Here is a 27,768-nt window from a genome sequence, read left to right on the forward strand (position 1 = left end):
CCAAGACAGCGAAGACACAAAAACAAGCACCCGTAGCGCAGTGCATTTCTTTGTGTGCCTGTGCTGTCCGGGTCTTTCGCGCTGCTTACCTACTCTACGTTCAACCAATTAACTAACAAGTTAACCCATCTAACTAGCAGATGGAGATGAACAAGCCTCGCACTACAAGAAGCACCTCAGTTTTTCATCGAATATCTTCGATAACCAGGTCGCTTCTCCCCAACTACCACATCTGATATTCGACAACCACATTTACACACATGTATTTATGATAATTTATCTGATGTATTTACGCGATGGGCCTTCAGAAACAAGCTGGCGAATTTTTATTACATTTAGTCAAATGATATTTTTGATTGAATATTTCAACAAATGTGTGAGCATAAGTCGGTAAGCTCACTGATGAGTCGACTCACTCAGACTCACACTAAGATAGAGCCATAAGTGTGAGTCCGGCTGAGCCATTTTTTGTGGCTTTGAGTCCCAGTGATACCGGGTGAAGGACGTTTTCGTGAGTCTTAGTCAGAGCGAGGCCTAACTGAAAAATAGATTTTTCGATTCTGAGTGATCTCTACAATTTTCGCCGACTTATGGCCTTACCTATTATTATGAGGCCATAAGCTGTTTGCTGCTGAGGAGTGAGGCCTCCTGAAGCAGACGCTCCTTCAGGGCATCGCTTACACCCAATGATACTGGGCTTGGACCCATAAACTCTGAAGAATGCTCTTTGCTAGCAGTGTCAGAAGCCTGGAAGCTCGAGCGTGATTGTACTTTCTTGGTGACAAACATAACTATAGCACACAGTTTCTACAAACTTCTGGGTGCACGTTTGCATGAGTATGCCGAAAAATTGCTCAAAACTCAAAACGATCCTTACGTCGCGAGAAACCGGTGCCGCTTTCGCGGACCTGTGTTTACAGTTTACGGAGCAATATCTCCTGATATAAAAATATGATCAATAATTTATCACTAAGTTTGTCGGCCGCCTTTGGCAATCAAAGGTCAAGTGAGAAAGCAAATCAGATTGTTCTTGTTATTGCAGTCTTAGAGTGTTATGAAAAGCTTGTAGACAGTTTTTTTATGTAGGAAAAGAGCTACAAACCAGGCTGGGAATGGGAGACGAGGGCTGACCAGACCACATACTAAAGAATATATATTGAGTGGGGAATGTAACATTTTATTTATTTATTTATTTATGAATACTGCAACCCTAACATAGGGTTTTAGCAGGGTGGATACACATTTGCTAAATTAACAAATCGGCAAACAAGTAAATATAAAACAGGTGAGGTATGTACACAAAAAGACAATGGTTTGCAATGAACAGTCATAAGGGCATATAATGAAATCAGCGCTATATTCAAGTTGGTCACGAGTGGGGAATTGCTACAGTGATAGAAATAAAAAGCAGGATCACATATCAGACACTCACTGCTGGAGCTGCGCAGCAAAAAGATTCAAGGAAGACTGGGAAACAACTTCATTACTAAGGTTATTCCATTCGATGATTGTCCTCGGAAAAAATGAATATTTGAACGTGTTATTACGGGTGGAGAATGGGGTTATTGTAAGGGAATGCCTCTGTCTTGTGGCATATCCCGTGGAGAAATTAAGTATGTGTGATAAGTCTAACTTATAATAACCTTTAACTAACTGAAAGAAAAATTTCAATCTTAATACTTTATTCCTTTGAGTAGGTGTTGAAAGATTGGCTTTTGATAATAAACGTGTTATTGAAGTGCGGCCGAAATTGTTATAAATAAATCTAACAGCTCTCTTTTGAATTTTTTCCATTTCGCTAATGTTTTTTCTGGTGTGAGGGTACCAGATTATGGAAGCATAATCTAAAGAAGGTTGAACAATTGCATTAAAAGCAATAAGGCGAACGGCGGGGGTTGAAAGCTTGAGGGCTCGTCTAAGATAAAATAGCTTGTAATTGCACGAGCTTATTACAGTATTAATATGTCTTGTCCAGTTTAGGTCATTCGAACATGTCACTATCATCAGCTGCCTGATCACGTGCCCGCGTATAAACATTGCCGAGGCTAGGCTAAATATTTTATGCCTAGAATTGTAATACACACAACCACGAAAACTGGCCAGTGCGCAATATCTAAATCAGTTGAATGTCATAGACATAGTAGAGATGCAAGTTTTTATTCTCACTAAGAGCAAGATTTCGTTCAAAATATTTCTAGACACCAACCAAACATGGCAATCAAAGATGGTCACTGGAACTCAATATACAGTAATTCTATGTTCTGCTACACCTCACGTTTCTGCCTTCGGAAATAGGCAGTTACGTTTTAGTATATTTAGTCGTGCATTATTTAAATGTGCAGTGTAGAGCAAAACAATTTTTCTCGTTTAGTGAACTACTGTTTCTCGATACCCAAAAGAGTTTGCTTTCTACGAGATGGCGTTCAATAAGCGAGAAAACTCGCAAACAGTAAACGTGGGTGGCGTCGCTACCTGTTCATTTCCGCAGCTTTTTTCACGGAATCACATATTTGGATGGCGCCCACAAGGACCTAGATACTTCCTTATCTGTAAAAATGAAGCGCGTTTGCCTTTAATGGGGTCATTAATTTCACATACTCAGTTTCAGGCAATTTCGTTCACTCAGTGGTGCCCAGTTAGAATAAATGCACTTAGAAATGTGGGACGCCACGATTTTATATTTTGGTGCGAAGTAAAGAAATTAATCTTCGAACTTAATTTTCCGGCTTAGTAAATATCTAAAAATGAAATGAACGAGATTAGAGTTTTTATACTAGTGTTTATTGATCTAAGTGAACTCATTGGTTGGCTTTAGAGTCCCGTCAATTAGGTCTTCTTATGGAAATGCCAGCGGGCTGGGAATTAGGAAACATATGTCTGAGGTTATCGTCAGTCCAAGAACGTTCGCGAATGGCGCACTAGTCAAAAAATTATGCACTATCTCCCCGAAGAGAATCCTTATAGGATGTGAAGCAGCAGCGGGGCCGGCGACATTGACCCGGTTGGAACGGGCGTCGGCGCAAGTGCTTGAAGAAAGGTTCGAAGCGAAACTCGGTGTAGCGTTTACTCGAGAAAACTTTTTTTTTGAAACAAAAAGACACAAGAGGCGGGACGCGTTGAAGAAGCTTGCGATCGGCTTCCTTGGCTCGCGTCTCGTTAGTGTAACCTGCGCACCGTAAGTTTTCTCGAACACGATCACAGTTCTTGACTCGCACTTCGTCGTTGTCGCTATTCTTCCACTGCTGACGCTTGCATTCAGCTTCCTTGGCTCGCGCCTCATCTGTGTTGACGTCGCCATTCGCGAACGCGATCAGCTTCACTAACCCTCACAGCGCCGGCGACAGCGTGGAAGGGTAAGCACACACTAGCGGAGTATAACACGACGGCGTCCCGCCCGTCGGTGCAATCGCACAGCAAGCAGCGGCGCGCTGTCCACATTGTCGTTGCCGCGAGATTCCCGAGGCGCGTACAGCGCGTGCATACACTGTCTTGCGGCTTCTTCTCGCCAAAAGATGAAGGCAGTTGTACTAGAGAGATGCTGCTCACTTGAGGAGTGGACTCTGGTGTAGCGAGTGGTGGAGAAAGCGAAGCGAGAGAGACCAGACACTCGGTGTCCGCGCTGCAGGCGAGGGAGAGAGATATCACGGCACACTGCTTGGAGGGCGTGAGCTACTTGACACGATTCAAACACCTACGGCGTGGGGAGCGGTGCGGACGGAGGGACAACGTTACGCAGCCTAGTCAAAGGGCTGCTTCGCATATAAAAGGATGGACAATCTGGAACCGGCAAAAACTTGTTCATTTCTACTCGAAGGGGGCAGCCAAACTGCGGTGGGAAACGAGTGGTGATTCGCTTGTAACGAGTGGGGGAGAGGGGAGCAGTCGACAACCGGACGCCTGCATGTACGGTGAACCGCTTAGACAGCTGAGGGCTCTCTCGAGAACAATGTTGCTCCTGGTAGTTGGGACACAAGATCGCTTTTTGAAAATTTCAGCATTGACCACCATGAAAAGTATGGTAGAAATGGTGTAAATCCTGTTGGGTATGATGGGAAATGTGGTGTACATGGTGGGAATTGTGGTGGGCATCGCGGGACACTTGGTGGGAGTGCCGGGTTGATGCCGCGAAAGTCGGTGGGTTGGTGAAGACACGCTGGCCAAAACGGCTGGATGGCGGACACGCATGGAAGCCGGATTCCGGTAGATGTACTGGGCGTGCTGCGTTGATGTCCACCATGTCTTGTACCACGCGTGTTTGGTGGGAGACGCGGCGGGCAAAGAGAGCAGATGGTAACATATGTGAATATGTGCTGGGTGGGTGCTTAGTGCAATAGATTTGACAATAACACATGATAACAAGGCAGCATCGATTGGCACGTACTTTACTTATTATGATTGCATGGTGATCAGCTCTATTTGTGATGCGCAGCACATATTCGACGAAATCTCGGATTTGTTGTGATACAAAATTAACTGTAGTGCTTTGCGCAGCAGTTGTCAGTGTGCACAACAGGCATTTTTCTTCAGTGAAAGTTGAAGTGGGAAAAGTTCACTTCTGAACCATGGGCAATCGTGCTACAGAAAAACCTGGCCTAACTATTCGGATAAAACATAAGCGAAGAAGTGCCACACTTCTAAATGGAGATTTTGCATCGCCTACATACGTGGCCTAATAGTTCAAAAGGATGGCGTCCATTGATCCACATTGCTCTGCTTTACAGTTACAAGTGACTTATTCTAACGCGAACGCACTGGTTTCTGTGATGTGTGCCATCGATTACGATGCACTGGCGCAATCTAAAGATATACTCGTTAGATCACCTACATATAATGATATTTCTTCGCCTCCTTAAGGCGTACGTTTGATGAATTTTTCTGCAAAGGCTGGCTTTAGAAAAATTTACGAAAATGAGTATGTGTACGTAGCTATCAAGGTACCTAGGGAAAACTCTGCATGGCAATATACGTATTTACGCACGAAAAACGACCTGCTCCACAATAGTAATAATTATATTAAAATGCTGCGAAGCAACAGGTGAGCGATTACACTTGCCCTTTTCCATCGAGGACACATATCACGCGTGACAAGGCCACGAAGCTGGCACAAATGAAAGACGACTTGAACAATTTTCAAGCTTCAGTAACACTCGACGATTGGCCACTGTCTTTGTTGCCCCAAAGTAGGAATATGCTAAAACGGTGCTCACCGGTCGTAAAAACTTCTTCCGTTTGATGAGGCTTTTCATTTCGTTGAAATAATCCAAGAATGCCCACAGTTGCACTTGGGTTCGTGAGTAGATCCAATGGCAAAAGTGCTAATAGTGGCTGAAGTAAGCACACGTATGGAAAGGTTAGAACATTACCAATTTATTAGGGTAAAACCAAATTAGAACAAATTTAGAAGGAAGTAATATTCACCATACAGGCACACACCATTCACGCGCATTCTCTTCGGTTCGCACACACTGTCTTTTTTTCTACTAGTGTCACTATTTTGGTGGCCGCCACAACACCGGAACACAACACACCGCATGGGGATATTACTAGGACCCCGCCTCGTGACGCTAGCCGAGTGGAAATAAAACATGCAAAACCCCCATCCTGAACTACGAGACTGCCCACAAAGCCCTTCACTGAGATTTCAATAACCAGGGAAAATGTAACACACAACCACCAACAACAACGTGCAAACGACGTGAAATTTTGGGGTCATTTTACTTTGACAGCTAGTGTTGAGCCGAAAGGAAAGTTTAGACAAGAAATGTCAGAAACACGAAACCAGCTTGTCGAATACCAGCCATGCTTGTTTTTTGGCAGTCTAAATATTCACTTTCTTTAACCTTTCGTTGTGGGGATAAGTTATGTGCGCTGTAGTGAATTATCAAGCATAAAAGCATGCGTAAACTTTCCTACCACGCCCTCGGTCATATTACGTCATGCTATGCTTAGATGAATAAGGACGCCCTTCGTTAGGTGCCCTTAAAACGCCCTAAGGAGGATTTTTGAAGGCTTTTTTTATTTATCTCTACCTGGAATTTTTTTATTATAGGTGGCGTTTACTCTCAAGAAAAAGGTATTAGTAAATATTGGCCAAAGCTTCACGTGTAACCCAATTGACGACTGCAAAACATCAGCAAAATCAGTCCTAAACTTCGCACAACGTATTCGCGTTAATTGTGCTGTTACATTTAGTATTGCAATAGTGCAATCTAAGATAGTTCCGACGTCATAAAATATTTATATTGACGTTGTAAAATTATGTAAAGGTACAGATGTAGAGGGGCACGTCGTGTGCGTGGCAGCATTAGTGAAATGCTGAAGCAGCAGATTTATGCTATTTGCTCGTACTTCACTGCCAAAACACTTCTGCTAAGTTACTGCAGCCGGTATCAATGTCACGACTTCCTTATCACGTTGCACGAACGGTGATCTCATATGAACTAAGAAACGTGCCTGAAAAATTCATGTCTTTGAATGGTAGATTTGATACGTGGATGACGTGTGCACCAAGATGAGCACATTTTCGTGTCATTTGAACACCGTAAACAACACTCAAAACAGCAATCATGGACATTTAAATTTTTGATTGTTCACTTACACATGATGTAAATGCAATCTAAGCGTCGTGCGATAGAGCGCAACGCGGCCTCTGGTTACAAGCATGAAGTAATAAGCCACATGCTTTATCACATACTCGCTTAATTTTGTTAAAGAACATTGATTTTGCAGTGAATATCAGAAGCGGTGGCTTTCGCTACAAACAACAAGGGAGGTGTATTAAGAAATGAAGTAAAGGGTGAAGGGATACAAAAAACTGTCTTGATTGCATGATGTGCGTCATTATTTCGCAAGTATTTCCGTGAATGGGAGGGGAGAAGGCGAGATTGGCACAAAGTCTACCCGTTGTTTTGACTCACTTGCAAGGGGGACACTGTTGAATATACCTTCACCGTCCCCTCAACTCCGCCCCTTATTATTCAAGGGGAACCCTAGGCATGCCTGTCACAAGTCAAAGGCAAACGTCACCGAACCACTTGACAAACTGTTCTAGATACTTTGCTTTATTATTAAAAATCTATGGTCAGTTTTACTAACAGATATATAGGGCAAGCATATAACTTAGTGTATTTTCGTATGACGGCATTACGACACGCGTTTAAGCTATTTATAACAATATAAATATCATTTTCAGCTTACAACTCGATACTGAAACTGAAACTAAAAAGGTGGTGGCACCTCGATCGCCCTGTCTCTGCCTTTTTTTTTCAGAAATGGCGGCGTTGAAAAATGTGTCATATTGTTACGGGGAATAAAGTATACACTGATGAACAAATGTGTACTGGCGAATATACTGGCGAGCTAATGCGTACGACGCTGCTGCAGTCCGAGCACGTTCCCGTTCAGCACTTCGTCGTCGTCATCCTCAGGCAACTACTTAGCCCGTGACATTACCCGCCGGCGGCAGAAGCACCATCCCGGTGCGATCAATTCTCGGGGCGTGAGAAGTATGGCTTGAGCCGTGAGACGTGCACTATATCGGTCGGGACTGAAGCTGGTACTGACGTGGTATGGAGTGGAGCTATCTCATAGGTCACGCTGGTGACCTTGCGTATGACGCGGTAGGGGCCAACGTAACGGGACATCAGTTTTTCGCTGAGACCAACACGACGTGATGGTAACCACAGCAAGACGAGTGACCCCGGAGAGTACTGTACGTCGCGGTGCCGGCGATCGTAAGCACTCTTTTGGTTAGGCTGCGAGGCACATAAACGATCCCGGGCGACTTGGCGGGCGATGTCAGCTCGGGCCAGGGCATCACGAGCATAAGCAGTCGATGAGGCGGCGTCAGATTGGAGCATGGTGTCCATGGGCAAAGGCGGGTCATAACCGAACAGTAGGTAAAAAGGGGAAAATCCAGCTGTATCATGACGTGAACTGTTGTATGCGAAGGTAACGAAAGGTAAGTGGATGTCGCAATCTTTGTGATCCTTGGAAACGTACATCGCTAACATATTCGTCAAGGTACGGTTGAGGCGTTCCGTGAGGCCGTTGGTTTGCGGATGGTACGCTGCAGTGAACTTGTGGTGGGTAGAGCAGGATCGCAGGAGCTCGTCGACTACTTTAGATAGAAAACAGCTGCCGCGGTCGGTGATCAACTGACGAGGAGCACCATGACGCAGAATGATGTCATGAAGAAGGAAATCGGCTACATCAGTAGCGCAGCATGTGGGGAGGGCGCGTGTAACGGCATACCGCGTTGCGTAGTCGGTAGCAATAGCAATCCACTTATTACCGGTGGCCGACACGGGAAAGGGTCCTAGAAGATCGAGGCCGACTCGGAAAAATGGCTCATCTGGTACTTCAATGGGCTGGAGGGTACCAGCAGGTCTCAGAGCAGGTGTCTTGCGGCGCTGGCAGAGGTCGCGAGCCGCAACGTACTGTCGCACAGAACGGTAGAGGCCAGGCCAAAAGAATCGGCGGCGAATGCGGTCATACGTGCGTGACACCCCTAGGTGTCCAGCGGAGGGGGCATCATGCAGCTGGGCCAAAACGTCTGAGCGAAGATGCACAGGAACAACGAGTAAAAGCTCAGCACCATCAGGGCGGGTGTTGTAGCGGTGCAAGATGTCGTTGTGAAGAACGAACAGTTGTAAGGAGTGGTCAGGGTGGGGAGAGTGCAGACCATTGATAATAGCACGCAAAGAGGGGTCGCGGCGTTGTTCAGCAGCTATGTCGGTGAAGTCGGTAATTGAAAGAACGAGGGCCTCTTGCTCATCTTCCCTCGTGTCAGGGGGATCGACTGGGTAACGGGACAAGCAGTCGGCATCCTTGTGAAGTTGTCCGGATTTATAGGATACGGAAAAAGTGTACTCTTGTAAGCGCAGCGCCCAGCGACCAAGGCGTCCCGTAGGGTCCTTGAGTGAGGAGAGCCAGCAAAGCGCATGGTGGTCCGTAATAACTGAGAATGGTCGGCCATACAGGTACGGTCGGAATTTCGCAATGGCCCAGACGAGAGCTAAGCACTCGCGTTCTGTGATGGAATAATTTTGTTCCGAGCGCGACAACAGACGGCTTGCATACGCGACAACAGACGGCTTGAAGTCGCGAACTGCTCGGACTTTCGCAGGGTCTGGTTGAACGCCCGCAGCGTTAACAAGATGGCCGAGTACGCAAATTTGGCGTTGCCCAAAGCGGCATTTGGACGAGTTAAGTTGCAAGTTGGCACGTCGAAAAACATCAAGCACTGCGGACAGACGGGTAAGATGGTCGTCGAAAGTAGTCGAAAAGCAATAACGTCGTCAAGATAGCAGAGCCAGATGGTCCACTTCATGCCTCGAAGGAGAGAGTCCATCATGCGCTCAAATGTCGCGGGGGCATTGCATAATCCAAACGGCATCATCTTGAACTGATAAAGACCATCAGGAGTCACGAAGGCCGTCTTCTCTCTGTCTTTGTCGTCCACAGCGATCTGCCAGTAGCCTGTGCGAAGGTCTATTGAAGAGAAATATTTGGCACCGTGCAAGCAATCGAGTGCATCATCTATGCGCGGTAGGGGATAGACATCTTTCTTGGTAATGTGGTTGAGATGGCGGTAATCAACACAGAATCTCCAGCTATTGTCCTTCTTTTTAACAAGTACAACGGGTGAGGACCAGGGACTAGATGAGGGTTCGATTATGCCCTTATCAAGCATTTTATCGACTTCTCGCTGTATAATAGCACGCTCCGGGGCTGACACACGGTAGGGTCGTCGGCGAATGGGTCGAGCGTCACCGGTGTCGATGCGATGGGTTACTACAGATGTCTGGCCCAAATTACGGTCGCCGAAGTCAAAGATGTCCTGATAAGGAGCAAGCACATGGCAGAAAGCAGAGACTTGTTCAGAGGTGAGCTTGTCAGATAGCATTGGCTTGAAAAGGTCAGAACAGGAACGTGACGAGAACGACGTTGATGAAAAATCGGGTGGCGAATTGGTGGTTAGAGCGGAAACTGTGTGGTCGACCAGTGGTGTAAGATGCGCAAGTGACATGCCGCGAGGAATAACTTGCGCTGAGAGGCCGAAATTGAGGACGGGAAACGAAGTTCGGTTGTCCTTAACGGTAACCACCGTGTTGGGGAGTGCAACATTGCGTGTCATGGCGACGTCAGAAATCGGGGCAGCAACATATTCACCATCGGGTACTGCAGGATATGGCGAGAGTTGGACTTGGACTGCGGCTTGCGGCGGAAGTCTAAGGAAATCGACAGAGCGTAGACGAGGTGGGCTGGTAGAGACGGTCTCCGAAAAGGATGGTAGTTCGAGCTGAAGAAGACCTTTGGAACAGTCAATGAGCGCAGCGTGTGAAGTCAGAAAGTCGAGTCCAAGGATTAGGTCATGAGGGCAATTTTCCAGTACAGCGAACAAAACTGAAGTTTGATGCTTAGAAATTGTTAATCGTGCAGTGCACATTCCAAGCACAGCAGGAGTACTCCCATCCGCGGTACGAACGGTAGGTGCAATCGCAGGCGTCAGAACTTTTTTGAGGCGGCGGCGGAGGTCTGAGCTCATCACAGATATTTGTGCACCGGTATCAATAAGAGCCGTTATAGGTAAATCATCAACGAGAATTGTTAGGAGGTTGCACCGCTGGTCGGGAGTAATCAGAGGATTTGCAGTCCAAGTCGTGTATGCAGCGTCACCTCCGGGGGCTGCACCGGCTAGTTTTCCGAGCGACGGTCGTAAGGAGACCGAGAACGGCGGGGTTGGGGCGAGCGGGACTGACGACGCACGGGCGATGGCGAGTGGCTGGTCCGACGTTCTGGATTATACTCTGCACCTGTCTCAGCACGGTAGGACGGGGCATAAGGTGCACGTTCAGAGCGAGGCCGCCAATCATAGAAGCTCGGTCGAGGTGATGAGGTCCACCGGCTGCGGCAATGGCGAGCGATGTGTCCTATTCGATGGCACGTAAAACATATGGGCCGATCGTCATGAGTGCGCCATTCAGCTGGGTTTCGTCGTGGCGTGAACGTGCGGTTCGGAGTGGCAGCCGCAACGACTGGAGCCGAGCTGGAAGTAGCAGAGGCATTTTGATGAGGTGGCGAAATGCCCATATTCGCGATCTCTTGGCGAACCACGGCCTGTATCATTGAAACAGCACCGAGGTTGTGTCCTGGCGCGCTGACGGTAGACATAGCGGGAGCCATGGCCTCGAGTTCCCGACGGACTATTCTGGTGACGTTTTCTGGCGCTGGTGGTTGGTGTAGTGTGGGCAAATCTTCGCAAGAGGACGTAGCCGCCGTGTTGGGAAGGCGGTCAAATCGGTGAACTATGCGCCTACTTTTTGCCTGTTCGAAGCGACGACATGCTTCGATGACCGACTCCACCGTCGAGCAGTCCTTGCACAGGAGAAAATGGAAGGCGTCATCCGCAATTCCTTTCAGGATGTGTCCGACTTTGTCCTCGTCGAGCATGTCCTTGTCGACCTTGCGGCACAAAGCCAACACGTCCTGGATGTACGCGATGTACGGCTCCGTGGATGTCTGGGCACGAGTCGCAAGCTCTTTCTTTGCGGCCACTTGACGTCCGATGGGTTTCCCAAATAGATAGCGCAATTTCTGCTTACAGACGTCCCAGCTAGTCAACTCTTCTTGATGGGTCTCGTACCAGAGTTTTGCCGTGCCATGCAAGTAGAAGATGATGTTCGCCAGCATAAGCGTTGGACCCCAATGGTTGCTGCTGCTGACGCGCTCATATTGAACAAGCCAGTCATCGACGTCTATGCCACTTGTGCCGTTGAATGGACCTGGGTCACGAGGTTGCACCACAACGATCGGCTGCGGGGCTGATGGATCTTGTTGACATTGAGTAGCCTGGTCAGTCATCGTGGTAGCTGCAATGCGCCGTCCGCTGCGAAGATCCAGCTCGTTGGGCTGTATAGCGAGTGGTACCCCGCACCTCCACCAATGATGTTACGGGGAATAAAGTATACACTAATGAACAAATGTGTACTGGCGAATATACTGGCGAGCTAATGCGTACGACGCTGCTGCAGTCCGAGCACGTTCCCGTTCAGCACTTCGTCGTCGTCATCCTCAGGCATCTACTTAGCCCGTGACAATATTTTTGTGGTGCAGTTTTCTTGGTGTCGTCAACGTTTACTGATCTGTATCGCGTTGCGTGCTATCTGTTGTAGTTATTGATGTAAGCACAAGTTCTTCGCTAAGTATTATAGCGGTGCCAGGCAAATAGTCGCCAAATACTGGCCATGCGACAGCGTCCTCCTCAGCGACTCCTTTGTTCAGTGTCATCGACGGACGTGAAGTGCTTTTCCTTGAAATAGTACCGCACATGAATGACCGCGTCCTTGAAAGCACCGCTGCCATCTATGCACCCTACGCATCAGTGAACAGCAGCGCCGCAATCCTTTCCCGACGACGCTCTCTGTAGCCCTGCAAAATGCTTTGACACGCGATGCGGTAGACGGAGATCGGTGGCCGTTTCTCACTCGGCGCATCACTTGAACACCGGCAGTCAGCTGACAGCGTGATTTATTGCCGGTGGTAAGTAATTTTGATAGTCACGCTTCATACGTTGGGAGTTGTTCTTATTGTTGTAGTAGTTGTCGTCTGAGAAGATGGCATAACGTGTTGGTACTGCGTGCTGTTGTAGTTGTGTACACTGTGCTCGCGCGCGACGTTTTTAAAGAGTGTTATCAGTAGCTTTATAAAGTTGTGTCAATTAGCTCCCGCACATGAACTGTTTTACGCTATTTTCAATCAAGATGTCATTTTGTTCGTTATTGAAACGTGATTTGCGAAAGCCTCAGGTTATCACTCAGTCATTGTATAACGTCTTTCTAGCTATAGCGAGCGAAGTACAATTGCTAAAAATGCAATTTTTTCAGCATTACACTGTATTTAGTACAAATTATCAGCCAAATTTTGACCTTCATGCATGTTTACCAAATTTAAGCCGTACTCTCGGCAGCTTTTTTTCCGCTGTGGTGGAGCAGGTGTTATAGTGCTCTGCTGCTGACCGGAAGATCGCGGGTTTGATCCTGGCTGCGGCGGTCACATTTCAGTAAAAGAAAAATGCAACAGGCCCGTGTTATGCACATGATGAAAAATACAAAATCGATATTTCCAGATATATTCACTATGGCGTCTCTAATAAAAAAAATAACAAACAAATAAAAAATGAACAGAGCTGAGCCAAGTGAAATTTTGGGGTGGAGGGGGGGGGGGAAGGATGGTGTAGGAGACGCCAATTCCATCCCCAAGTCGAACCAAAAAAAAAGCTCTTGGTTTGGCGTACAATGTTGATCTCGCTGCTGACATGTTTGACCGAGTTATTCTTCAGTGACGAATATTTGCGATGCAAAGCTTAAGGGAACTGCCTTGGGCATCTCGCTTGTCTTTTTTTGTATATAGAGTAGTAGTTGCTTCTTGACCTAAACTTCTCTTCCGAATTGAGTGCTCTAAAACTAATAGACTTGATTACTGCCTCCACTCCACGCACCCCGTTAACGTCAAATTTGTTTACACATTGGCTTCATTAATTTTTTCTGTTAGCAGATGCAGAGTAGGTACGCAGAGTTGGAATCATTCATGGCTTTTTGATTCATTTATTGATATAATATACTATTTATGAAATTTAAAATGCGCCACAATGTTGAGTTGCTTACAATATTATTGTTGACTTTTTCGCCTTTACAGTAGAAAGAATGAAAAGGACAGGAAAACTCAGAATGGCAGCTACACAGCAGAATAAAGGACCGAGAAACAACATAGCATGGCCAATCGAACTGCTCTGCGGCACCGTAGTGATGAATTAACGCAAAACAAAACTTAAAAAAGATGTATTGCTTGATTCTCATAACTTCATAAATTTAAAGGACTGATATATTCAAAGTGGCAGTTGGTGTAATCAGTACTAGGCAATTTTTGTATACGTACTTCCGTATATACAAACCTTCGAATAACGCATTCGATGCGCTAACCACTGAGCTATCACAGGGGCCTCTGTATATACAAACACTGAATGTATATATAGCTCAGAAGGTTGCATATGCGCTGTCAAAAGTTGCAATCACTGCACTTTCGCGGCGCGTTAAAAACCACCAGAGTAATTGAAAAACTCTCGCTTGTACACAAATCTTCAGTAGATGCGTCAGTAAAAATGAGCATGCTTTTATAACGGTAGCATATCTTATAGTGGTATCAGCATGCCGTAGTATTTCTAGCTTCAAGGCCTCATTCAACACGAAACTTCATTGTACTAGTTCTGTCCCGAATTCCCTTGAAGCTACCATCCCTCTGAAGACGTATGCACTTTTCATGGCTACATTTAATAAAGGGAATAATAGTGCCGCGGCTGCTCCGATGTCCCCGCCATGGGCGAGGGCATCGGAGCAGCCGCGGCACTAAATATTATCGGCACAGCAAATATCTTCTAAGCGGCCATGTGCACCAACATAGCCTGTACAATGAACAGGCCTTTAGTGAGTATTGAACTGTCTTTACGGCTTACACATGGCTTGGGGCAGCATAATAAATTTTAGGTGATTGTAAACTAGCGTAACTGAGTGTTTGACTGTTGCAAGGACAACAACGTATGATGTGTTGCAGTTGTGTACTGCGGTACTTATCCTTCAATTGTAAGTTGTTAGGAACAGAGCACCTGATTTGTAGCTAGTGATCACATATTTTGCCTGTTTCAGACAATGTGGTGCCATGTGATGTCCCAGAGGACGTGCTGACCTCACCACCAGCCTCACCAGGACAACATGTCATTAGATAATTTCCTGCCAACCTACACCTGCACATGCAGGAAAAATATCTGAAGAAGTGCCTTGAATACAATGCGCTGCAGGATAAAGTGGCAGCCTTAGAAAGTGAATTCGAAGAGCATTAGGCCAGACAAAGTGTTCGACGTGAAGACATTGCTCCGTGGGGGGTATTTGAAGATAGCGAGTAACTCTGACCGGGTGGCATAATATACAGGCCTACCTAATGAGAAAACATTCAAGTGGGTTGTCTTCCTGTACAAAACTTCTTGCTGATTTGCAGATACCATAAGCCACGAATACCAGGTACTTCTCGTTCTAATCAGACTGCGACTTGACATCCACCTTTGTTTCTTTGCAGACCTCTTTAAAATATCAATATTTAATGCTTCTACAATATTTGAGAGTTCCCTGACCACACTAGTGACAGAGTTGAAGGGACTTGTTGTGTGACCAGACGATGAGGCATTTCGTGCCTGGAAACCAAAGATATTCAAGTGCAGATGGTTTCTTCGTGTTCGTGCAATCATCGACAGCACAGAAATTTGACTAGAAAAAGCAAGTGCTTCAACGGCACAAAGTGCAACAAGGTCCTCGTACAAGAATTCCAACACTGTAAAAGTGCTGATAGGGGTCACAACAAATGGGCTCATCTCTTATATTTTAGAGTGTTGGGGTAGCAAAATTAGCGACAATCAGCTGGTCTTCCTAACAGGCTTCACTAAGAAGCTGCAATATGGTGATGAAGTGATGGCCGACAGGGGCTTCAATGTTACAGAGGAGCTGGCAGTACTCGGAGTAAGACTGATTATACCCGCCTTCACTAAAGGAGAGAACCAGCTTTCACAAGCGGAAGTAGCAGAGTCAAGAGAGATTTCTTGCAAAAGGATCAAAATGTGGGCCAGCGCTCGTGTTGTGTGGTTCCTCGCTTCGTCCTTTGTGTTTTTTCTCTGCGCTCCCAGTTCGCTGAACGAAGAAAAAGAGATTTCTTGTCGGCGCATCCGAGTTGAAGAGGTAAATGGACGGATGAAGTGCTTCCTCATTCTAAAAAAACGCCGTGCCATACTTCTTGAAAGATTGCCTAGATGACATTGTGTTAATGATTGCTGTGCTCACCAATCTGTTGCCACAATTTAAATAGTCTATAGATCTCTTGCTGACATGTCAACCAAATCTATGAAAATCATTAGCCCAAGTCCCCTGCCGGACCGAGGCCTCGAGAGCTTCCAACCCGCCCTGTCCTTCACTAACTGGTTGCATTGAATGAGTGCAAATTTTTTAAGTGCAAAGCATTTTAGGGGGCTGGCTTGTCATATGTTGTCACTGTTTGGCGTAACGCTCCTTAGCACCTTTGATCTAGCTCATACCGACTATAAGGTGAGCTCGTGATCGCGACAAAGAGAAGTCTCCTGCAACAACAGTAGCCAAGTCGGCGAAGGCGTGAGAAGAGCTAGCGCTTTAGTATGCCGCGTTATGGGACATGACCACCTGGCTGTAGACAGCAGTAAGTGCCGAGAAAGGCACTTAATGCGTTGATAAGCACTCTTCCGTGTCGTGTACAATGCTCAGCTCGCTAATGTTGACAGAAGACGGGAATAGAAAAGATGTGCCTAGAGTGATTGTTACGAAGAAATGTATGAGACACTGTAGAGGGTACACTTCGCTAGTAATGAACCATTCTTAATCCGATTTGATGACTGCTCTGCACTTCCTACACCTCTCACGTTGATTCAATCTACCCTCTCTGCCATACTTGGCTTTTGCTTCGCCTCTCTTGGTATTCATTCCATCATTCAAGCACACCATCAGTCGTTTGCCTTTCTCAATAAATAACCTGCCCATATCCCTTTCATCTAGGATATCAATAATTCTCATCTGTCATTTGATCCACTTTGCTGTATTCCTATTTCGTAATTGCTATAGGAACTGTAATGATTTGAAATAGGTGGCCTATCGTGTGTATTGTGGTTTCGAAAGAGAAGACGACTCAGATGAATGGGGACTGCACCGGACAATTGGCCGATTGGCCATGCCACTAGCCGGAGCCGACTGGGCAGGACCAACATTCCTATTGAGTGTGCGGCTGGGTCCTGTATTCACTTTGCTTCGGTGAGTTAAGGTGTGGCCGAGCTGTTTCTTGTACCTATGCTGTGCTGGGCGAAATTCCCGACCATTCTAAGGCCAGGCCTTTGTCGCAATACATGCCTGGACCTACAGTGACTGCATCGTCATGCAGCGTGATGCGTGGCGAGTGTACTACCTTTGCTCTGATAGACATTCACTGCAAAATGACGTGTTCATGACCAGCTATAGACAATATACTGGAAGCTGTTCAAGTTTGTGTATCTGTAACGCGTATGGCAGTTCCATCTCACGTTTAAATCAAAGCCTCTGTGTTGCCGTTGAACAATCCTAGTGATTAAGATATCCGAGCTGACATAATCATCACAGTAATTTAGAGCCTGACATTTTTCTTTAACTCGCCTGCTATGTGAACTTAAGCTCAATATAAGTTCATTAGTTATTCTCATTTCTAGCTAATAGTCACTGTACACAATTTGCTTTCACGGTCACTAGCAACTAATAGTCACAAATGTACCGTATGCACACCAAGTCATCTGTTTTCTTGGTGGAACCTAGTTAGTATGAGGCACCAATTACCAGCGTGTTGGGTGGTGCGCTATTCCGTAGCTAGGGTTCAAGCTAGACAAGGAGAAGAAAATTAACTAAACTCTTCGACATAATTGGGCTCAATTGTTTATAGTTTTCCTATGTATGTACACCTACTGTTTAAAGAGACTCTCGTTTAGAATCTTGAAATCTCCAGCTTTGGTTCGCTCCCCAATATTGTCATTTTTTTCTGCATATTCATCCTTAATTCTACTTCAGAGTTTTCACCGTTGAAATCGTCGCTCATGTATGGCAGTTCGTCGCTACGAGCGCTGAAGAGCATGGTGACCTCAAACAAAGGAAAAGCTTTTTGTGATTTTTTCCACTAATCTATATTCTCATTTTGTTCCGGTCTAGCTTTTTAAATACATCTTCCAAACAAACAAGCAATGCACAGCATTGCAAAGTTTGCTCCTCCCCCCCCCCCGAACCCCCTTTTCCACCTGGATTTTCTTAATTTTGTGGTGCAGGAGAAGGGTGGCTGTGAAATTTTTCCAGATGCTGGTTAAAGCATTTACGTATGCTTACGGTATACACTGACGGCGTAATGCATCAAGAACTGCCGGTCTTCATTGAGTCGATAGCCTTCTCGTGGACGATGAAGGTGACATGTTTCGTTTTCTTTCGCAGGTATTTCAATTTCGTGGTTGACCACGCGAAGGTGGTACATTACAAGTATCCTTTCCTTAACCCAACTTGCTCTGTTGGTTGATTAAAGTCTATTGTGGGGATAAGCATTTTTGATATTACCTTTATTAACATACGGTAAAAAGCTGATCAGTGAGAGTTCAAGTACTTGAAAATTTCTTTTCAATGCAATAATAAAATAGTGTCTGTGGGGATGATTCCACACCTCTGTTTCGTAGATGCCATGGCGAGTCTGTGATGATACATTTTCGGAATATTTTATGTATGTATTCCTTGTTTTTTTTGGCCTTGATCCAGTTGATGACATATTGCCACACTTATTTCTAAGAATTGGCAAGTGAGCTTGTGTTTATGCAAAAGCTGTTAATAAATGACTGCTTGTTGTACCACGGTGTGTACTGGGTCTGCGCCGGGAGGTACTTTTGTAAGACCAGACAATGTTAAGAACCACATTGCACACAATGAATATTTGTATTCTTGCATTGCTTGCGATTTCATTTGATGAAGTGTTGCTTAACGACTTTATGATGCAACTCCTTTGTAAAGTTGTTAAGACAGCTGCACTACTACCATGTCGCTATTGCCATGTGGAGATTTGGTCTTCATCAAGTGTAATAAAAACACCTTTAGCAGCCTTCCTTAGTATGCAGTATATGCTATAAAGCAAAACAAAACTTCTTGTTCGAAAACAATTATTTCTTCAATCTTATGTGTTTAAGAGAGTTTTCCGGTTTCCTGTCTCTGCTTTTCCTAAGACTTCAGCTGCTGCTTTGAAATAGTCTGGTTAAGTTTCCGTTCATATCATCTACGTAAATGTCTTCATCTCCTAAGGTCTCGTACTTGTTCGCAAAGCACTTCTAATTTTTTTCTTTTTGCTCCAACAGCTTCAAAATTGAGCAGCTTCTTCGCGCATAATTTGTACTGCTATCTACATTAGGGTAGAATTTCACTTTTTGGGGTAGCCCATAAATCACTAAACTGAACCTTGCCAACTAATTCTGTCTCATGTACTGTGCCTGTGTCCCTACATGGTATGCAGTTGTTTCATTTTCGGTTCCTCCATCAGGACTTTCCCTGTCCACATTTTATATGCTTTTGAAAGATTCATGGTCAATTCTTCGTTCATTAAAAAGCAATAAACATTCATGGCGAAATTGCGTTTCACTGCACAAATACACAGCAGATACTACAAATAACCACATATACAACCACAATTCTCACAAACAGAAAGGTGCTGCATACAACAGTTAGCACATATACAGTGCAAATAAAACTACCAAATTTTGAAAGTTTTGTCAAGCGACTGAAATACTTGCCAAAAGCTTGGCAATAAATTTGCATATCACACCACACAGTGTTATACTATACCATGCTCCATGCTGATACACAAGTAAGCACAGTTGTTCAGACATATTGCAGAGCATTTCGCTCAAGTCTGCACCACCATCCTCCAAATACATGCAGTTTAATGTGAGAGACTACTGAACAGGTGGCACCAATCGTGCACCTATTTTGCAGTTTCATTGCTTATACATCGCCACAGATATTACCAATACTTTGACAATCGAAAGAGCTGTTAATGGTGTGCGTGCCACATAAAACTAAATGCGAGGCAGAAGGCCCAGGGACAACAGATTTGTTTGACACATGATGCAAACTTGGCTGCTAGAATATTTTGTTCACAGTGAAACAAGGACAATCTTGTAGTATAACAGATCAAGCCTGACAATTCCATGCTGTGTGTTTCCGGCACTACACCAATCGCTGGTGTTGAATACTTTCATTAAAGCGGCTATTCATTCGATTGCTTTCCCGACATCTAGCCTGCCTGAGGCAAGTTTGCCGACAAGTCACAAGCACCTGCGTAGCTAAGTGGTAGAATACTGGGCTGGCACTCAGCAGACCCGGGTTTCGAGCCCCACTGTGTCTTCTGTGCTAGGTTTTTTCTAATTTCGCACGATGTGGTTACGAACAACTGCGCGAGACCAGAGTGCTGATCTCATAACAGCTTTCGCTGTAAAATTAATTACAGCAAGTTTTTACAATTTAGTTTCAGCTCCTACTGTACCCTGAGCACTATGTGGCATGCACCTTTTCTTCACGTGTTCGCGCCATATATGGTGACGTTTCCATGGCCGCTCCCCATAACGGCTCCATTGGTGACGCACAAGCGGCCATTTTTAATGTTTTGTTGATGCACAAGTGGCCATCTTGGAAGTTTTTGTATCTGATGTCATCACAACTGGCCCTACTGCAGCATGAAATCATTGAAATTAGTACTGTAGCCTGACGTCAAGCTAGTGTTGATGTCAGTAGGGTCTCCAAAAATATTCAATTTAATGTTGAAATAAAATATAAGCATTTGCTGAGCTTCAGATCAGCTCAGAGCCGTCTCCGTGTGAAAGCGATTTGTACGGCAGAGTAAACTCTCCTTCGAAAAAAGGTCAGTACACCTTTGGGTTACTTTTGCCGCAGTATTTTAGTGTGATGAGAAAAAGCGCGCAAAGATTAGAAGGGTCTACCAGCTGTCATGGGTCACCTGGTTCATTAATTACACATGCGTGCTCAGGCCGTATATTCAAGAGAGAAAGCATGGTCGTCGACTTCTACGAACTTCACTAGCAATAATTTAGGTCTGTTCGTGACTTTGCAGTGGCTCTGAAAAACAAGAAATGAAAATACACCCGTTTCTTTATCTCGCATGCCAATTTCCCACATTTTCTGGTGATACGAATTTGAAATGATACGAATATCTATGGTGACGCCGGGATACTCATATCAATGAGGTTTCGCTGTAAATTGCTGCCAACGAGCTCAAGAGCTATTGTCCTGTACACTGGGAATGGCCTTTCTAGAAAGAAGCTATGGAAGCAATGAGAACTTTAAAAACGCTTTCGGCGTTGCCATGTGCTTCTCCTTAAAGTCTGGATCTCTTGTAACACGCACAAGAAAAGATTTCTGGGTCCAGCACATAAAATTACAATAGTTAACTTCAGCAGCAGCCATTTCTGCCTAAACCTGGAACATAAATTCATGATTTTCCTTTGAACCATGATTCTCGTCAAGATAAAAGACCTAGTCATTGATGTCATCAACTTGCATATCTCTATACTTATAGGGACACTTAATTTCAAGCACCCCACCGCAACAGCGACTATAGAATTTAATTGAAGTTTATTTGTCCTGAAATTCTTGCAGGACCTGGAGCAGAGGCTAAAGGATATATAGCCTGACAAGGGGCCTCTGCCCCTAAAAACAGTTTCGCACGCAGGCCGCTCAATCTGTCTTTCAGAAATGATGACTACATTCAATGATGCCATCTGGACTGGCAGCAACATACGGAAACTTCTCATATATAAACAAACTAGCACCTCTACACTGAAAGTTAGTGTGATGTAACATCTGATGTTTAGCATACTGCCTCCTTGTTACCTCCTCATGATCTGTCCAATACCTCATTGCAGCCGTCCTCCTGTGCCAACTCTAAAAGAGCACCAGAGGAGATTCTGCGATTTTGGTCCACAGTCGCGCAGCAGCACTTGCGCTCTTGCTCTTGACTACTTTGCTGTTCATCGATCCTGTGATGCGGCTACATCTTTGCCCAAACCAAGGAAGACATTTTGCTTGCGATCTCGTCTTTTCCTCAATAATTATTACTTCAATATGGGTCAGGGTCGACATCAGCAATGAATTTACTTTTTTTTCTTGAGCACTTGCGCTTAGCTGTTCCCACGTGCTGACAAAGATCTCATAAAGACTCTTTGGCAACAAAGCCAAGCCCTCGCATTCATCAGCGCTGTCGGCGTCTTCGTTCATCGCAGCAAACCTTGCATAAGCTGTAAACACTGCTGCATTGGGCAACATATCCAACAAAGGTTCAAGCGCATCAGGGAACTTTGCCCGTGGAGCTTGGGCTAAACTGTGCTTCCTTTTGAATACTTTTGACAGTTTCCAATGCTGATGCTTTGCGATCTGCAGGCCCTTGATCCTTGCAGGCTACACCTACACATGTTACAAGAAGTTATTCATTAATGGCACTACTGCACAAGTGAAGTACCAGTAAAAACGTTAACAAAAACAAGCATTCCCACAAAAGAAACAGCAGCGACCATGAACACTGGGAGGCACTTTGAGGATATATCTGAGAATTATAAATTATAACTGTGAAGCCACACCACTTATGTACATATTGCGCAGGCACAAAAACGGTCTTAGACTTAACAATATTGTTTGTCGAATGCATGGGTGATTTCTGTAAATATAGTGATCCTGAAATCTAAGGGTCTGGTGGCAAAACCATGCTATCTTCTATATAAGAAAGTAGCCCACATTCTGCAAGTTACTCACAAATTGAAAATAGTAAGATTTGCTTTCTGAGAAACGCTTGTTGTGCTTGCTGTGTTCTGATCTTTAGTCATTTCAAGGTGCAAAAAGTTTAATTCATTGATATATGCAAGATAGACTGCTCACTGTAGGCAAGCCCTGACAAGAATTTTATAAAGAAAGAACATGCTTTATATTCCACATTTTTCTGTCTCTTTACAAATTATTGCAGTGCACAGCTGTTTGAGAAATCAAGCCAATAGTTATTTATTCCGGCACAGCAATTACCAGCAGACAAGACAAAGCAGAGTAGTTGATTAGCCCAGTTAAGTTTACTTATTCTTTTCCAAATAAACAGTTGCAAACACAAAGCGAGGCCTGAGCAACGTGTCGTTGCCACAACATATATAATGCAAGCACAAAAAGTATAGATTGGAGAAACCAGAGATGAGAGATTGTTTACCACTGACAAAGTTTGGTATTCACAGAGCAAACAATAAGATTATTCTATCTAATGTCACACATAATGATTCTAAGGCATGTGCATTGGCGCATTATATACAGCTCTGTGTGCTGAAAGTGCAAACTTCAGGTTAAGAAATTGAACTCAATGAGAGCAACATTCTGGGAAAGTTGGTATTCCATCAATTGGGTATGACTTAGCAAGAAAAAGTACTGAGAACGCAGAAGAAGATGCATGAAGTGTAAACTTCACATTAAACTTTTATGAGAAGACAGATGCTGCAGTCATTACAAAATGAAGGCGTTTTTTAACTCATAGTTTTCACCATGCTACAGCTACCTCCTTAAGTAAAGGTGGGGAATACTACTGCATTCGGCTTCACGGTAAACACACGTATATGTAGTGTTTGTTTAAATTGTTCTTGCAGATAGAGCGTTCAACACTAGTACTTACACGCTTTCGGTAGCAACACTCATATTGTGATAAAAGGTTTATCTGGTTAATTATATTTTAGCAGTATTTGTGGTGCTCGCTTCAACAGTATCAGTTTTTACGACTCAGTTTTATGCCAAAGCAGGCGACAAGGTCTCACCTTAATTACTGTAGTAACTGCCATGTTTCAACCTAGTTACGAAATACTGCTAGGGTTTTGGTATGGGCGTAGCCGGATGGTGCTTCAAACCCTTTGAAAGGTTTCGGTTTTGCATGCGTATATACAAACGCATACCTATACGAACCTTTATTTGCTACTAGCCATTCACCCCACAGTGTACAGCAGTAGCTATCCGTGGTGTGGGGACAGGCCCACTCGCCCACATGACGTGAGATTGTCAGAACGGGCCACCGAAGTTAGCTCACCGCAAATAGTTGGCAAAATTTTATGAAGGGAGCAGTGGGAGAATGCTCACTAGTGAGGATCGAGGGTGCAACTAGTGCTTCTCGAACAAATGCAGCACGACACTGAAACCTGTGAAGGCCTAAAATAGGGGTCCCACCCACCCGCTCCCCTGAACACTTTTTCTTTCCGCATAAACGTCTGGATATATATACATAAATACAAATTTACAGCCAGAAAGACAGATTGATTGTTGAACTCCTCCCCCGAAAAAATTCTGGCAGTGCCTTTGGGCTCTGGTCACTGTGTATACGAACTTATCTCAGTTTTATAATTGCAGTTGTGTAAAATATTTTAGTGTTGCTTCTGAATGTTTGTGAACAATTATTTCAACTTACATGTTGTAGAATTGTAAGACAGTTTTGAAAGCGGTTCTTTTACTATTCAATGAATATGTCATTTGAGGTAATCACTAGTCGATTCCAAAATTCATTATTTCCACACACCCCCAACTTAGAGCTAAGTAACGCACGCGCTTTCATTTCTGCTACCTTCGTTAGGGGTCTTATCGGCTTAATTTCAACCTAAACGCATACATCCGAGCCAACATGATTATGTTAGAGACCAAGTTCGATGCTATATGACGTGGTCGTCTAAAGCAATTACGCAAACGAGCCATTATTTTAAAAATTTAACGCCTCATCTGAACCACCAGTTTTTTACATAGTTGTAGGTTATTGTAATATGGACGGCACAAGCATGTACACTGTAATAAATACAGTAAGAGATTAATGGTGCTGTCCCCGTGAAGACAAGTTCTTCGTTGGTGAGAGCCAGGGAAGGTGAACTAACACACGTATCACCCAGTCACACTGGCTGTGATGGAAAAACAACTTGTCTTCTTGGCAGTGACATCTCCCAACTCTTACTTGTTATTTTATAAATTGTACACACGTGTGCCATTTATATTGCATCAATATATAAATAGATTCAGTAGCACAATAAACTTAGTTGAAAGTGGCTTTGCATTTGTTGTTTTCCATTTTTCAGCACAGTCATATTGAATACATTCATTTTAACTTTACTTGTATGATGCGAATTATATAGTAAACGGTGTCACATACACGCGCAACTTCATCCTGTTCTTTCACTTTTCCGACATTACTATTGTCACTTACGCAAAATTGCGCTACATTGTTAAACATTGCATTTGCTGTTAGACACATTCAGCATTGCCTGAAAGGAATTTATAGACGGCTAAGTTATAATTTTTAGTTAAATAATTGTGAGAACTGTATGCACAAACTGCAGTTTCCCGAATCAAGAAATTCACGAAAACCTATGCTCACGCTCTCTCGAAATCGGTTGTTCCATTCGCAAAGTTGGGATGTTTTGGACCTCGCAAACCCAAACGGCACCAACAGCTCCACTTTGAACAGCAATGCGGCCACGTGTGTACACACCTCTCCTAATCTGCAAGAAAACGTAAATTATGCGATGCAATGCAAGTACTGCCAAAACTATCATTTGTTGAAAATAAACGTTCAACGGTGCTGCCAGCAGGTTTCAAAAAAAAACGGCAAAAGCCCTACCGACCTTAGGGTACTGAAGCACAGATCATTCATATGGTATCAGTTTCATAGCAAGGATTCCATAAGACGCCGTGCAGCTTTTTTTTTCTGAACAGAAACAAAGAAACGTAGCATCGCATAACCGACCTGCACGCAACGGAGAGAGAGCACACGTATTTGCGTGCAGCAATGTGAACGTCGCCAGTTCACGTTTCACTGTGTATACATTCCACGAAACATACGAAGCTTCAAGAAACCCCACACAGTTGGTAGCTATCACGTAGCGAAAAAACATGGCAATCGTTAACCGTAAATCTAAACTGGCCGAGTGGTGCTGCGACGACTACGAAAAATTTAGCATTAGATAGCGCGAGTTGCAGCAGCGAGGCACACGCTGTACGCTTACATTGCAAAGACTGGTTTGCACGCCTGCGTGCACAAGCTTCACAAGGTGGTAGGAAAATATATTTATGCCTGAACGCAAATAACAAAAACAGTAGTGTCATGGGGTCATGACGTTGTCAAAGAAGCAGAATGTACGTTGAAGATTAAACTGTTTATCTGGGCGAACCTGCGCTCGGTAAACGGAAAGTCGGATCACAGTAGCAGGCTTGCACTTATAGCAGCGAACGGAGCATCAGCCGTCGATCAACTGACAAGCGGCAAAGCACGTCGGCATTTATACACTGGCCGTCGAATGTTCCAGCACTATCGCCAGTGGTGACGTAGACTCCAGATTAATCGGTATAGTTCGCGGAGTGGGCGTGATCTTAACGAAATAATCTAGTACAGTGCCGAAGCTTCTCGAAGACTGCCGGCGCGGTTTGCACTGAGAATTACGTAGTGTACTGGGGCGATAACAAAACTTGAGAACAAGAACGTGGCATTGTACCCTCTGAAAAAGGCATCGTCCCGACACTTGAACAGAAGATTGATTCATTTGTGGGGTTTAACGTCCCAAAACCACCATATGATTATGAGAGACGCCGTAGTGGAGGGCTCCGGAAATTTTGACCACCTGGGGTTCTTTAACGTGCACCCAAATCTGAGTACACGGGCCTACAACATTTCCGCCTCCATCGGAAATGCAGCCGCCACAGCCGGGATTCGAACCCGCGACCTGCGGGTCAGCAGCCGAGTACCTTAGCCACTAGACCACCGTGGCGGGGCGCTTGATCGAAGACGAAAGTACAAGAATATTGTAAGAAAGTACATTTAATAAATTACAATCAAGCAATAATACAAAAAACACTGTGTCAGTTCGTTAACGCGCATGAAACGGCTTGAGGCGCGCGACACGGACGACTTTAGGTCATGATCGGCGTCTTTGAGAGTTCGTGACGCCGTCGGGGACAACCTCGTAACCAAGTGGGCCGAGACGTCGAACCACTCTGTACGGTCCGAAGTACCTTCGCAGAAGCTTTTCACTGAGTCGACGTCGGCGTATCGGAGTCCACATCCAAACACGTTCACCGGGCTGGTAGTCCACGAAGCGTCGTCGAAGATTGTAACGATGGCTCACGGTCGTCTGTTGATTCTTGATACGAAGACGTGCGAGTTGTCGCACTTCTTTGGCGCGTTGAAGGTACTCACTCACATCGAGGTTTTCTTTGTCGGTGACGTTGGTTAACATGGCATCGAGCGTTGTTGGTGGGCTGCTTCCATAGACCAATTTGTATAGAGCTAGCTGCATCGTCTCCTGCAACGTCCTGTTGTATGCGAAAGTCATGTACGGAAGAATGGCGTCCTACGTCTTGTGTTCGACATCGACGTACATTGCCAGCATGTCGGCGATCGTCTTGTTTAGCCGCTCGGTGAGGCCGTTGGTCTGTGGGTGGTACGCGGTCGTCCGGCGGTGGTTTGTCTTGCTGTATGCCAAGATCGCTCGAGTTGGGTAAGCAGTAAATGCCGCTCCTCTGTCCGTGATGAGAACCTCCGGGGCGCCGTGACATAGGACGATATTTTCGACGAAAAACTTAGCTACTTCGGATGCGCTGCCTTTTGGCAGGGCTTTTGTTTCGGCGTAGGGGGTGAGGTAGTTGGTAGCTACCACGATTCATTTGTTTCTGAAAGCCGAAGTCGGGAACGGCCCCAGTAGGTCTATACCAATCTGCTGGAATGGTCAGCGAGGTGGTTTAACTGGCTGCAGAAGTCCCGCTGGCCTTGCCGGCGGTGTCTTGCGTTGTTGACAGTCTCAACATGTCCTCGCATAACGAGTAACGTCGGTGGTAAGACGTGGCCAGTAGAACCTTTTTTGTATCCTCCCGAGCGAGCGGGAAACACCAAGGTGCGCTGCCATCGGCTCGTCGTGTAGGGTCTGCAGGAGTGTACGTCACAGAGCTGAAGGCACCACAAGGAGGTACTTAGCTCGAAGCGGTGAAAATTTTTCTTTTGGAGAAGACCGTTTCGCAGGAAGAACGACGCAAGTGCGCGCTTGAATACCTTCGGGAGTTCAGCGGTCCTGCCTTCGAGGTATTCTATTAGGGCCTT

At 45.1% G+C, this 27,768-nt stretch overlaps 1 protein-coding gene and 1 long non-coding RNA gene across 2 annotated transcripts in view; one reads left to right on the top strand and one right to left on the bottom strand.

The window, feature by feature from the left end:
• The window catches only part of LOC119160846 (uncharacterized), a 275,521-nt gene extending 255,989 nt beyond the window's left edge, over positions 1-19,532 (top strand). Inside the window, exon 3 of the mRNA XM_075880656.1 lies at positions 14,703-19,532. Within this exon, the coding sequence (XP_075736771.1) occupies positions 14,703-14,741 (39 nt within the window). The 3' untranslated portion in view covers positions 14,742-19,532. The remainder of the gene's footprint in view (positions 1-14,702) is intronic.
• Positions 19,533-21,980: 2,448 nt separating this feature from the next.
• Positions 21,981-25,181, bottom strand: LOC142774967 (uncharacterized). The gene is made up of 2 exons (XR_012886597.1): positions 25,057-25,181; positions 21,981-22,088 (listed from the first exon to the last, which is right to left on the bottom strand). It is a non-coding gene; the product is annotated as an uncharacterized LOC142774967 (long non-coding RNA).
• Positions 25,182-27,768: the final 2,587 nt, after the last annotated feature.

This window comes from Rhipicephalus microplus, chromosome X (assembly GCF_043290135.1).
Source record: "Rhipicephalus microplus isolate Deutch F79 chromosome X, USDA_Rmic, whole genome shotgun sequence".
NCBI classification, from domain to species: Eukaryota; Metazoa; Arthropoda; class Arachnida; order Ixodida; family Ixodidae; genus Rhipicephalus; species Rhipicephalus microplus.